A 13,913-nucleotide genomic window follows, 5' to 3' on the forward strand; every position below is an offset into this window, starting at 1 on the left:
GGGTCACATGAAAAGAGACTGAAGAGAATGGAAAGCAGAAAAAGGCAAAGAGAAAGCTGAAGACCATGGTGAGAAGAACAAGTCCTCAGTGAAGATTCAAGAACTAAATGTGACAAACACTGTTGCAGAGGATGGCAGTCTAGTGTCAGGAGACATCTACTTCTTGAAGAATACAATGGACTCATCTCTTCTTACAGCATCTGATGGAAATGCACTGAGTGACTGGATTATAGACTCAGGGGCATCACTTCATGTGTCTCCAAACAAGGAGTGGTTTACCTCTTATGTGACCACTAAAGATCATGTTCGGCTAGGAAATGGGAAGACATGTGAGATCTTAGGTGTTGGGGATGTTCAATTGAAGTTTCAGAATGGCTCTTCTTTCACGCTGAAGAATGTGAGACATGTTCCCGCAATTACAAAGAGCTTGATCAGCACAGGTTTACTTGATGATGCTGGCTACGTCACCACTTTTGGACAGAACATGTGAAAGATATCCAAGGGTTCTATGACAGTAGCACATGGAGTAAAGTCTGGAGGACTTTACATGATTTATGTATCAAATGTCTCTAAAAATGTAATCAATGTAACCGAGCAGCCGAACGTTTCTTTGTGGCATTGCCGGTTAGGACATATGTCCAAGAAGGGAATGGAAATCTTGTCTCGTTCTGGTTATTTACCTGGCTTTTCATTTAATGATTTTGAATTCTGTGAACATTTTTTGTATGGTAAGCAAACACAGCAGCCACATAAGCATAGAAACTGTAGAAGAGATACACAGTTGGCACTTGTTCAGAGTAATTTGTATGGACCTATGCCTAACCTATCTCTAGGGGGAGCTTCTTACTTTATGACATTTATAGATGATTACTCGAGGAAAGTATGGGTTTACTTTCTCAAGCACAAGGATGAAGCGTTTAGTGTTTTCAAAACGTTTGTGACACTTGTGGAGAATCAGAGTGGCAAGAAGCTTAAATGCTTACGCACTGACAATGGTGGAGAGTATGTTTCAAAGGCCTTTCAAGACTTTTGTGAGTCAAAAGGTATAAAACTTGAACTTAATACTCCTTACAATCCTCCTCAAAATGGTGTTGCTGAGAGGGTAAATAGGACCATACAAGAGAAGGTCAAAAGTATGTGGTCTAATGCACAGCTGCCAAATGGGTTTTGGGCTGAAGCTTTATCAATAGCTGTTCATCTTGTAAATAGATCTCCTAGCAAGGTTTTGCAGAAGGATTCAGTGCCAGAGATGGTATGGTTAGGCAAAATTCCCTCATACAAGCATCTCAGAGTCTTTGGCTGTGAGGCATATACTCACGTTCCAAAGGAATTTAGGAACAAACTTGAGCCAAAGAGTAGAAAGTGCATCTTTCTAGGCTATGGTAATTCTGGTGAGATGGGGTACAGACTTTGGGATCCCGAATCCAGAAAGGTTGTCCGCAGCAATGATGTTCACTTTAATGAATCCAAATATCATTCTAAACCAGAGAGGGTTGAGGAGATTAGAAGAGTTGTCTTCCAAGAAGATGGACCTACACGTGCAAGACAAAATGTCAGGGCTCAAGAGGAGCAAGGACAGGATAGAGTGGAACCACAGGTTGTGGCTGAGCCTGAGCCACCTATTGTGCGTAGATCTGGACATGTCACACGACCTCCTCATAGGTTTGTTCCATCTATGAACTATGTCATGTTGACTGATTGCAATGAGCCTTCATGTTACAAGGAAGCAGTGCAAATGAAGGACTCCGGGAATTGGCAATTGGCCATGCAGTCAGAGATGACAGCTCTGCATAAAAACAAGACATGGAAGCTAGTTAAATTACCACAGGGCAAAAAGGCTCTACCTTGTAAATGGGTTTACAGGTATAAGATCACCGCTCATGATAGTCAGCCAAAGTACAAAGCAAGGCTTGTTGCCAAGGGCTTTAAGCAGCAACAAGGCATTGACTTTGATGAAGTCTTCTCTCCGGTGGTCAAGATGACTACATTGAGATGCTTTCTTGCATTGGTTGCCATATTAGATTTGGTGTTGCACCAAATGGATGTCAAGACAGCGTTCTTGCATGGTGATTTAGATGTGGAAATTTACATGCAGCAACCAGAAGGGTTTGTTGAGAAAGGCAAGGAAGATTGGGTATGCCAGTTGTTAAAGAGTCTTTATGGCTTAAAACAATCACCGAGGGCATGGTACCATAAATTCCGCAAGTTTATGCTTTCTCAAGGCTACAAACGTAGTGAGTTCGATCACTGTCTATATAGAAAGAAGGCTAAGGATGGTAGTTGGCTGATCCTTATTTTGTATGTGGATAACATGTTGATTGCTGGCAAGCACTTGGAAGAAATTTCAGCTTTGAAGTCAAAGATGGCAAAATCGTTTGACATGAAAGACATGGGTGAGGCAAGTCATATACTTGGTATGCGCATTGAGAGAGATAGATCAAAGAAGTTGATTTGGTTATCTCAAACAGAGTATATTGACAAGGTTTTGCAACATTTCAATATGGAGAAGGGAAAGGCACTGAGTGTTCCATTGCCACCATATGTGAAACTTAGCAAACAAGATTGTCCTGTGTCTGAGGAAGAACAAACTGAAATGGATAAGATTCCATATGCATCTGCAGTGGGTATTTTGATGTATGCAATGATTGCTACTCACCCAGACATTGCGTTTGCAGTGGGAGCAGTAAGTCGATACATGTCAAACCCAGGCAAGAAACATTGGGAGGCAGTGAAAGGAATATTGAGGTACCTGAAAGCTACAAAGAGTATGCGTATATGCTATGGGAGTCAGGAGCTAAGTGTAAAGGGTTTTACAGACTCAGATTATGCAGGTGACTTAGACAACCGAAGGTCTACGTCAAGGTATGTCTTTACATTGGCTGGTGGAGCAGTATCATGGCGTTCTAGATTACAAGATTGTGTTACTCAGTCTACTACAGAGGCTGAATATGTTGCAGCATCAGAGGCATGCAAAGAATCAATTTGGCTTAATCGACTAGTAACAGATTTGGGAATCAAAGAAGAGATGCCTGTGTTATATTGTGATAGTCAAAGTGCTATACAATTGGCTCGCAATCCAGTTTATCACTCAAAGACAAAGCATGTGGATGTGAAGTATCATTTCATCAGGGAAATGCTCGAGGATAAGCAACTTCATCTTGTCAAAGTTCACACCACAGAAAATCCTGCTGATCTACTTACAAAAGGACTTCCCTCAAAGAGCTTTGCGCATTTTTGCAAGCAGTTAGGTGTAGGGTAGTACATCACTTCTCTACATCTCTTGTATATTAGCTTGTATAGTAGCTTCTCTCACACTTAAAGTACCACATTGGACTTTAAGTGGGAGGTTGTTGGGGTATAAAGCCCAATGTGGTCGCCCAGGTAAGTGGGCGGGCCGCCAGGTATGTACACATATTCTTTTGTTAAAACCTAATAAGAACTCACTATGCTCTACACATTACAGCAGAGCGAGTTCACCATATCGTCATGCTCTTCTTCTCGCACTCTCGCTCACATCGCACTTCCGCTCGTACTCCTTCAGTTACGGCCAAGGAGCCCGAGGAATAAACTGCATTGGTAAAGAAATAGATTGCGGCGCCTGTGGCAAAGGAGCAAGAGGCGTAATCCGTGGCTGTCAAAATGTACTTATTACCAGTGTGAGCTGCAACTGGTTTAAAACGTCCAACAAAATCCAAACCCCACTTTTGAAAAGGCTCCAAGGGCAAAACCGGCTGAAAAGGCATTCTGGACCGTTTGGTAGGTTGCCCCTAAAGGAGTACGAGCGGAAGTGCGATGCGAGAGAGAGTGCGAGAAGAAGAGCACGACGATATGATGAACTCGCTCTACTGTAATGTGTAGAGCATAGTGAGTTCTTATTAGGTTTTTACAAAAGAATATGTGTACATACCTGGCGGCCCGCCCACTTACCTGGGCGACCACATTGGGCTTTATACCCCAACAGGAACATACTCAGATAGATCCACACCTTTTGGATGAGGTCTATCGGGCACATACTACAGATTTTAGAGGCTTTGGCTACATTGATATTTCCTCTTCACCAGAACAGATCGAACAGCAGCAACCAAAACCTTCCAACCAAAGGGGATGAGTGTGGGTTCGTGCAATCCACCATGCGTGCCAGGTGTTACGACATTAGCTGCACATGCGGTCCTGCGGAGGTCTAGACACTGCGGATCAGGAGTCATGCGGTATGCGGCGGACGTGTTGGCAGTTCTTCACAGGATATCATGGGACAAGAGTGTGTGCACTGTTCCCGATTTTATTTCCTCCCAGAAAAGTGTACTCTTCTTTTGGGTTTTCACCCCCGTTATTCCAAGATTGGATAGTGAGAGATTCCATCATTAATACGGGGTTCATTGGGATAGAGGAAAGAATTCTTCAACGTCCGAATCATTCCCTCCCCCCCCCCCCCCCTCCTTCTCCTTCGTCACGGGAGAATCCGGGGGTTCCAAGTCAGAGGATTTCTTTTCTTGCAGTGTTGCAAATGGATTGTGCAAAGGGATAATGAACCCCCCTTCTTTCAAAGGGGTGGAGGATGCATTTGATACTTTTACCTCCAGCGTTCTGATGACTTGCAGCACTTTGGAGTCTCTTGCTACTGCCTTCACTCTTTTGTCTCTTTTCAAACCGGGGACTTGGACAGTCGTCGCTGTTGTTACCGTCATGAATTTGGGCGTAGCAGTGGGAGTAATGATCCTATTAATGTTGCATGTATCTTCAGAAGCTCGTTGTATGGGAACCGATTCTTCCACCATCTTTTCCTGCATCTTTGTATCCAATTTCTCACACACCATCCCTCCTTCACACTTCTCTGTATTTGTCCCTTCATTATTGTTTCCCTGCTTCTCCAGCCCTCCCATCGGGGATTCCATTTTATTGGGGGCGTGTACTGCTGGAGCTATAGTAACATTAGCATTCAATGGGAAATCCTTGGCGAAGTGACCAAAGTTGTTGCATTTAAAACATGCCCCAAAGTAAGTTCCAAAGTTTAGCGGGATGGTAACAAGCCCAACTCCGACATTGATAACCATGCTTTTAGGTGGCGTTTTAGACGAATCCCATCCTATACAAACCTTGTTTGAAGTTCTTCCAAACCCTCTCTTACTAGGTATAAATAGGGGAGTGCCCAGTTGGCTAGCATGCATCCTGAGATTATCCCACAGCCAACTAGGCAGTCCCACAAACTCTACCCAGACTGGATGAACTGCTTGCAAAGATTGAGCTGAGTCGAACACTGGCTCCCAAGACACTACACACACCGTAGTCCTATTAAATACTAGGGGCCCTTTGTTGAGGATCTTATCCACATAGGAGGCCTCTTTGAATCTCACTGAGAAAAACCCTTTAGCTAGGTATGAAGTACTTTCAACTGCTCCTCCATGACCAAGGATTTGAGGGCCCTGCATTGGATCATCTCAAACCTATTCGGGATTCTTCCGCTGAACCCAAATACAAGCTTCATCTTAGCTTGGTTGGCTAGCTGTTTTTTTATCAGTGCTGGTGGAATCGCTACAGTAATAGCCTCAGCAACCTCCACATGTTTTTGGCAGGGATTTTTTAAAGTAGAGAAGGCTCGATCTGCCAACCTGTCTTCTACCAGCCCACTGAGTTCTGAATGGGAGCAAGTTCTTTTGTTGTTGTTAGGGCCGGCCTCAAGCATCTTGTTGACTTCCAAGAGCTCTTCTTGCAGTCTAGCTTTTGTGTTCTCCAGGTTTTTGACATCCTCTACACTTGACATCCCTTCTGCTGAGCTTTTTCCATTATCCCCAGAGTTAGGCCCCTTAAGTATGCTAGCAAACGATATACTTGGCCTGCAAGTAGCCGATGATCTTGGCGCTTTATTTACATTCGCAAAGATTGGTCCATGAGGAACCCGTCTTTGATGGTTTTTAATTCGAATTTGAACCGTCTGAGCCCATTTTCACTCCTGTTTCCTCAGAGGGGACCTTTCCGGTCGGAGAAATTTTGACCTCTTGCGTGGTTGATACCTTTGGCGAGCTGGGGCCTGACATTTCCGTGTCGTGCATCGGTTTCAAGACCGAGCCGCCTATATCCATTGGCACTGCTAGCTCCGTTTCGAACCTTTCCCTTGCCACTAACATTTGTGAGAATTGCAAATGTCCTCATTTACGACGAGGCTGTCGAATTCCATTAGCACAGAACCTTTAGTAACTTATCAACCCCTCAATCCCCAATCGGCCAACCGCAAACTCCCGGCTTTAAGGTTATGGTGTGAAAGGGGTACCATGCAAAAGGGAGGCCTTATAAAGAAAGGGCGATTATTAACTGGAGCTGCAAACGATTATTAGTGTAAGGTCTCTGACCCCGACCAAAAAGAGCACCCTTGTACCATGAAATGAATATAGTGGAAAAAGTTACTATTTTTAGCAGTTTTCCAAATTCTGTCAGTGCCATGATGTTTAGAATGTTTTAAAGCTTCGAAATGTGAATTAAAATAATTTTTGTAAAAAATTTCCAAAAATAGTAAGTTTTTGGTCACCCGACCCGTCCAGTTTTGACCGTCTCGAAAAACTGCACCCGTATCCCGAATTTGAAAAAAATGCATTTTCAGACCCCGAGGGCTGCTAAATATGGTAGGTACTCGGACCAGTATGCCTTAGTCAGAGCTTAGTATAGCAATTTACGGCATTAAATTCTGACTCGTATGGGGCGTTCTAGCCTAAAACCAATTTTTCCTAAAGTTGTGCGGGGAGGCACCGGGACTCGAGGCTGTGTGGGAGCAGGTTCCAGGCCACTCTTAGCCATCTTTAGCAGCTAGGGGGCACCCTCTTGTCTTGTGGGAGTTGTGGGAGAGTTTCCAAGCTTGAGAGTGAGTGTGAGAGCCAGTTAGACTAGCTAACTGGACACTTGGTGGGAAGGTAACTAGACTTGCCAATGCATGAAGTGAGTGCTCACTCAGATGCTTATAGAAGCTAGGTTTGATTTTCAGCCTTGAGGAGCCTATTTAAAGGTGTGCTCTGACACACACACACACACACACACACACACACACACACACACACACACACACACACACACACACACACACACACACACACACATGCTCACACACACCCAGTACACACACACACACACCTTGGGGAGGTGTTGCCGACACACACAGTTTTTGAAGGAGAAGCAAGGGAGGGAAGTGCTACTGAATTCTCGTCTTGAGAACTCATTTGGATCAGGAAATTGAGATGACTTTCAGCCCCTAATCACGGTAATCATGGTTTAATTCCGGTTCTTCTTAATTCTCATCGCTATTCTCCAAATTCCTCGTCTACTATGCTTAATCTTAGCTATAATTCCCAATAGCTGCTCTCTGAGTTTACATAGCTATACTCCATTACATAATCATCATTCAATTAGCTAATTTATGCAGCCATTCATCATTCTTAATCGATGATTAGTACATGATTAGGAGAGATTTCTCTCTCTAGGCAGCATAGTTAATAAATTATCAGTCGGTAATAATGTAGATTTGATGAAATTCACCCTTTTACCATTCAATAATAATGTAATTAATTAGATTTAAAAATTTCTCTCAAATTAAGATGTGATTAAGGCAAAAATTAATCCGTCATTAGGCCAATAAGAAGAAAGTTTTCTATCACATATGCATGCGGTAATTCTGCATCCTCAAATTGCATTAGGAAAGTGATTGAGCTTGCTTACTTCATCTCTATTGTAAATCAATCAGTAAAATTCTGAATTTCTTAATCATCTAAGACAAGTGATTAACTTTAGAGTCAGTTCCCATAGGGTAAGTAAAGTATTAACCATAAAAATTGTTAGGTCTCGAAGGAGAAATCTAATCCCTCTTGCATAAGGAGGATTCTTTAATGATTCGAATCTGCCATTTGGATTGTTATGATGCTCTCGAACTTTAGCTCTTTTCTTCAAGTTTATCATTTAAAGTAGTGAGTATAAAATGGTCCCGGTTAAGAGAACTCGCTTCGGGGGTGCCCACGACCGCGAGGCGAGAACGAACAATGTGAATGGAAAAGGAAAAGCTCCCATGGACGATCAAGCACCGACCATCTCACGGGCCATTGATAGAAATGGAATAAGTAGTCACAATTTCATTCAAGTTGTTTAATTTAACATTGCACATGTTTAGCTAGGAAAGAACATATCCCCAAACATGTTGGAGAAATCTGACAGAAACCTTGGCATTTGAATTCATTTTTATATTAAAGTCTAAAGTAGGAAAGAAATGATTGATGGATATACTGTTTGCAATAGGAAAGAACGTCTGCTAGGGAAAATTTAGCTCGACATGTTCATTCTATTTCCAATGTTGAATTAGTCCTGAACCACCTCTTGATCACAGGCGGCAGAGTTCCTGGTTAAGGGCTCTTGAATCCACGTCTGCTGGTTAACCAGTGGATACCCACGTCTACTGGTTAAGTGGTGGGAACCCACGTCTTGCTTTCTATGCGGTGGGAATGTCCATGTCGTGCTTTCTATGCGGTGGACATACCTAGTTGTATGGGCAGCTAGGCGACAAAACGGGGAGAGTAAACTCTCGCTGGAGGGGGGATGTTGTACCTCCAGAACATTGGAATTTTAATGAATAAGTTTGAGTAGAATATTTACTAGAATACTGTCTTGGTGCTGTTTGCAATACAGGTTGAAGGGATGTCTTAACGAACACTGTGAATCGGAATCTAATCAAGGAACTTTTATGTTGAACAACTTTTGTGGTAGTAATTAGGACACACAAGGAAGTGTGAGTGTGGGGGTGGAAAGTGGGGGCTTGGCTCAGGTTGCCAATGCCTGTGAGAAGGGTGGTCCCGATTGGTCAGGAACTCTCTGTCCCCATAGTGTTTAAATCGATACTAGTAATACTCATTGCCCCTAGAGCGGCGAAGTCTCAAGTGTACGTGCCTCTGAAACATGGGAAAAAAGGCACTCGGGATTCTCTCCTCTTGGAAGGTGGGTCTTAGGATCGCTAGATAGGTTAAGTACGCTTCCCCTGCGAGGTGGAGCTAGATCTCATTACTAGTAGGCTAGAACTTGACTCACTTTGTGATGAGAGATTGTCCACTAGTTGAACCCTGAACCACTTTGTTTGCTTCCGCTATAGATCTAGTGGCCACCAGGTCCACCATCAGATCTGCCGTTTGATACGGTGGGGTGGGGACCTCACAATTAGCTAGAGGGGTTTATTTCTAAATCTAAGGTCAACTAAAGCAAAGCAAAGAAAAGAACGATTATTTGTTGGGCACCGAGCAAAGCAAATCACGATTATTTATGTACCAGCCATCACGATTATTAACAGGCCTTATGTTCAGTGAGGTGACCAGAGGCAGCGTCAGGCTTGGGAGAGTCACCAAGTAGGACACACTCACTCTCTCACTCTCTCTCTCTCTCTCTCTCTCTCTCTCTCTCTCTCTCTCTCTCTCTCTCTCTCTCTCTCTCTCTCTCTCTCTCTCCAGCCCCTGATGTGGCAGTAAAGAGCCCAGTAACATGAAGAAGGGCCTAAACAGGTGCGCAAGGCCTGTTGTTGCCGATCTCAAGTTTACACCTAGTATTAGAAGCAATGGTGGTGGTCTTGCTCGTCAAGAAAATCTACTCTGTCCTCGCTGCTCCTGAACCATCGTGAAGTCCTGAGGGTAGATTTTCCTAGGCCTCTTCACAAAATTTTCGAAAAAAAGGGGATTACGTTTTAATGTATACCCTCAAACAACACTCCAAAAGACTTAAAAAGTGAGGGATGGGGCCTTTTATAATACATGATATATCACAAAGCGGCGCCATCAAGCTTGCAACATTAGCAGGTGAGGAGATGCCTAATTGGACGAGTGACTGTAGATTAAAGAAATATCTTCTTTTGTTGACACCAGAGGAACTCGAAACAATACATGCAGTTGATCATTGCAGAAGTCAAGCACATGACATCAAGAATAGGCATAGCAAGAAGCCAAAATCAGAATATTAAAGCATAAGAAGCAAGCAGACTTTTAGAGAAATGCACAATACAATGATTGTATCGATACTATTCTGATAGTAACCATACAAACAAAGGCTACATGGTTAGGTGGCATCGATCTACACATTAGGTTACAACTTGCTGATGGCACCACCGCGTGAGCATTAGTGGACACTAGGGCAGGAGCTAATTTTGTAACTACTCCACTTTCAGAAAACTCACAAGGGAACCTCTAATGCCAAACACAATGGGGTTCAAAGTGGCAAACAAAGGAAAAATGGATAGTCTAGGACATGTAAATTTACCAATAAATGTTGATGGAACAATTTATCCTCATCAATCTCATGTAGTCGAGGATCAAGATCTTAACAAAGCAGTTATTCTGGGAGTGTCGTGGATGCGCACTTATCAAGCCACACCAAACTAGTAGGACAATACCTTGCAGATCAGACAAGAGGACCAATCTTTTGCCACACCCTTTTTACAAACAGACCATGTATGGGAATCTCTACAATCACCACCTTCTCCAATCACCGATATTCTCCCACGGTGGTAAGGAAAATCTATGTTAAAAAGTCCATCATGCAAATCAATCTGAAGAAATTGTGGATAAAAAAATGGCAAAGCAATGCAAAACCAACCTACATTGCATCAACAAAAATCCGACCTCGACAAACCATCCAAGGATTTTGTCAGGCAACCTAGGCCAATCCAACATCAACATCGATAACCAAAAGACATCAAGCGGATATGGAAACCAAAACAAACTCGCTCACGAGATGCCTCTTCAAGGAAATCCACACCAAAGAAATTTTAGGGGCAACCAACACAAAGCTCTCAATCAAAACAACAAGCAGGGTCACAACTTATGTGGGTCACCATCAAGCACAGGGTGCGTCTTCTACAATTACTACCGTTCGGACCAGTATCTTCAACATAATCTCGCCATCAGCAGCCACTAAACATATTGTTTTGCACTCCCCTCTTGCACAACATTTTGTTTCCCTATCCTCCATTTGCATCATAGAGCCACAATATACGGCTATGCATAGACACATATTTTGTTCCCATGCACTCTGACACATGTTCGTCTGGGACGCCTCACTCTAGGAAGGGGGGAATGTAGCAGGATTATCATTTTGTATATATTATCATTATATCATTTCTTTTCCTTTAAAACAAACTTTTTAGAGACTTATAAACTCTTAGCCGGCATAACCATGAGCCATACTCACACCATCTAATACCGGGTTAAGAATATGTATATATGAGAGATTACACTAATTTTGGCCAATTTTTGGCCAACTAATCATAATTGTAAATAATTTTCTTTTACTAAAAAGCTAAAAACGATAAATTTTCTTTAAAATTGATAAGTTGAGCGAGGGAAGTTGGAAATGACTTTTGAAACCAAACGCCGAAACTTCAAAGCAAGGGCTTCAAACATGCAAATATGAAAAGATTTGACACATGATGGGTTTTGAGCCAACTTCTAAAGGATCAAAACTACAGATTGAACGTCCCTTGTCGACCTAATATCAGAATGAATAACAGTTTGAACTGCAGGTGACATGAACAACAGGATATGATCAATAGAGGTAAGTATGAATGGGGCACTCCAGGTAGACTAGAAACATATAAGTCCAATTGAGGAATTTTGGGATTTATTCCAGTCCCATTTTTAAATTGGGGCTTGCAATCTTAGTTAAATTTGGTCTACTCTAATAAGAAGCAATTGACTAGTAATAGCCTGATTATCTTTTTGTTAGCAATAAGTGGCATGCTTTGACAAAAAAGTTGTAAACTAGGCACTATAAGATATGGAGAGTCTCAAAAATTTGAAGAGTTTCAAAAGAATAAAACAAAATTGGTCCTACAAGAAGTTCAAGAATGAGACAAAAATGAGACATTTCAAGAGAATGAAACACGAATTGTGCCTAGCTTTTGACAAATATCCTGGCACTATGATGGTATTTATTGTATGTAATATGGTGTATTCGGTTTAGATAAAAGACTATAAGGCTTTGATGACATATCATAGAGTTTATCTGAGTCTCGTGACTTTTAACTTAGATACAGAGAATTTTGAAAATTTGAAGAACTCCAAGGAATAAAAAGGAATTCGTCCTAAAAGATGAAGGGAATTTGGAAAAAAATGAGAGACTTCAAGAGAATAAAACACAATTTGCATAAATCTGTTGACAAAATTTTTGAGACTATGGTGGTATTGATTGTATGTAATATTGTGTATTTTCTTTAGATAGAAGACCATAAGACTTTTATGACATATTGTATGGTGTATTTTAGTCTCATTCCCAAAGAGATTGGACTCTTCATCATTGTCAAGATATGAGGTAATTATGGGAAGCACTTTGAATTGAGAGTTAAAGGTAATGAAACCCTTCTCTCTATGTGTGCCAAAAAAAGACTGAGAGAAAGCTCAACCTTGAAGGATCACTTAAGTTGTAGCATATTGGTCCTCAACACCAAGATGGTTGGAAGGTCTAGATTCAGTTTGAGCCTAAAGCACATCTAAATACAAAACTCAAGCAAAACCCGTGGAGAAAGCAATGTGTGGACTTCCATCTAGGTAGGGTGGATGCTCAATCAAGATTGTACCCACCCAAAGCCTGTAATAGTAGGCATGAGTGCATTCTACACATATGCCTCTATGCCTACATCTTCCCTTTGTTCGAGCTGAATTAGCAGCTGGAAATTGTGGGATACCAGTTGTATTGGTAGTGCGAAAGCTCTCTAATATGTGCAACATTAGTAGTTTCTCTGCATACTAATTTATAATTGTTATGTTATACTAATAAAATGCACGCACAATAGCTGAGAAATCAACAAGGATTCTTGTCATTGTACGCCAAGTTCCAAGGTGTCATCTTCAATGCCATCTCCCAAAGAAACCTCCTTATCTGCTCCCTTGCCTGGTGCCTAGCCTCCCTCTCCATGCTCACCTGTGTTGCTACCTTCTTCGCCATCACTGATCAACTCAAAATTATGGGTGAGGTACAGGAAGCCATCACGAAAGCTAGCCTCAACATCTCCGCCCTCTTTAATTTGATGCCTCAACAAGGTCAACAAACAGGGTTCTGAGCTCTCTCGGGATAACCAGGCAGGAGAGCAAGAATGATACTCAAGGCTAGCTATGGCGGCTCACAAGTAACCCCCTCAACAAGGTCGACGAGCAGGGCTTTGAACTCAAGGTTGATTGCCTCCAGAGGGTTTTGAGCTTGACCTTGAGACAATTCACCTGCAGCTAGAATGCCCCCGGTGCAAGCTCTCAACATCCCCGCCCTCTTTGACTGCCTCAACAAGGGCGACAAGCAGGGTTTTGAGCTCAAGGTTGATTACCTTCAGAGGGTTTTGAGCCATTTACCCGTAGGTAGAATGTCCCCGGCGCAGGCTCCCAGGTTATCGATAACTCTTATGTGGCAATGGTGTCTCTGCGTGGCTCTTTCTCTTGCTGGTCACCGCCCTCTTCACTTCATTCTACGTCTCCCCCATAATGATTTGCACTTTTGGCTACCTCATGAGAAAACAGAAGGAGTCTCCTCAGAGACGAAGAGGGAGGCTACTCAGAAACAAAGCAAGAGATGTGATGGCGGCAGCATTAATGGTGAACTTGAAGGGTCGTCATATGAAAACGCTTATTTTGAATTTTAAATTATTAGGTTGACAACTATATGCATTAAATGTGATAGCTTTACAAAAAGTGTATGGGCTTGTTTTAAATGTGGTCTTAGTCTTTGTTTTCTACATGTGTTCTTGCCATTTCTTTTCAGCATGACTTCTTGGCTTTAGAGCTCAACCTCAAGTTGTAATTAGTTTCAGCATGCTACTTCTTGGCTTTTGAGCTCAACCTCAAGTTTGATTTTCTCTCAAACACTATGTCTTGGCATTGGAGCTAAACTCAAGTTCGAGTGGTTTTCAATGTACTTTCTTGGAT

At 42.3% G+C, this 13,913-nt stretch overlaps 1 protein-coding gene across 1 annotated transcript; it reads left to right on the plus strand.

Annotated features, from left to right (window-relative positions):
• Positions 1-13,228: 13,228 nt before the first annotated feature.
• Positions 13,229-13,630, plus strand: LOC147424432 (uncharacterized). Its single transcript, XM_086499601.1, has one exon. The coding sequence runs from the start codon at positions 13,229-13,231 to the stop codon at positions 13,628-13,630; it is 402 nt and encodes a 133-aa protein (XP_086355727.1).
• The last annotated feature ends 283 nt before the right edge of the window (positions 13,631-13,913 follow it).

This window comes from Adiantum capillus-veneris, chromosome 25 (genome assembly GCF_014529385.1).
Source record: "Adiantum capillus-veneris isolate H3 chromosome 25, ASM1452938v2, whole genome shotgun sequence".
NCBI classification, from domain to species: Eukaryota; Viridiplantae; Streptophyta; class Polypodiopsida; order Polypodiales; family Pteridaceae; genus Adiantum; species Adiantum capillus-veneris.

Excerpts from the sequence above, each read along its gene's own strand:
- LOC147424432 (XM_086499601.1), top strand. The coding sequence starts at position 13,229 with ATGCCCCCGGTGCAAGCTCTCAACATCCCCGCCCTCTTTGACTGCCTC.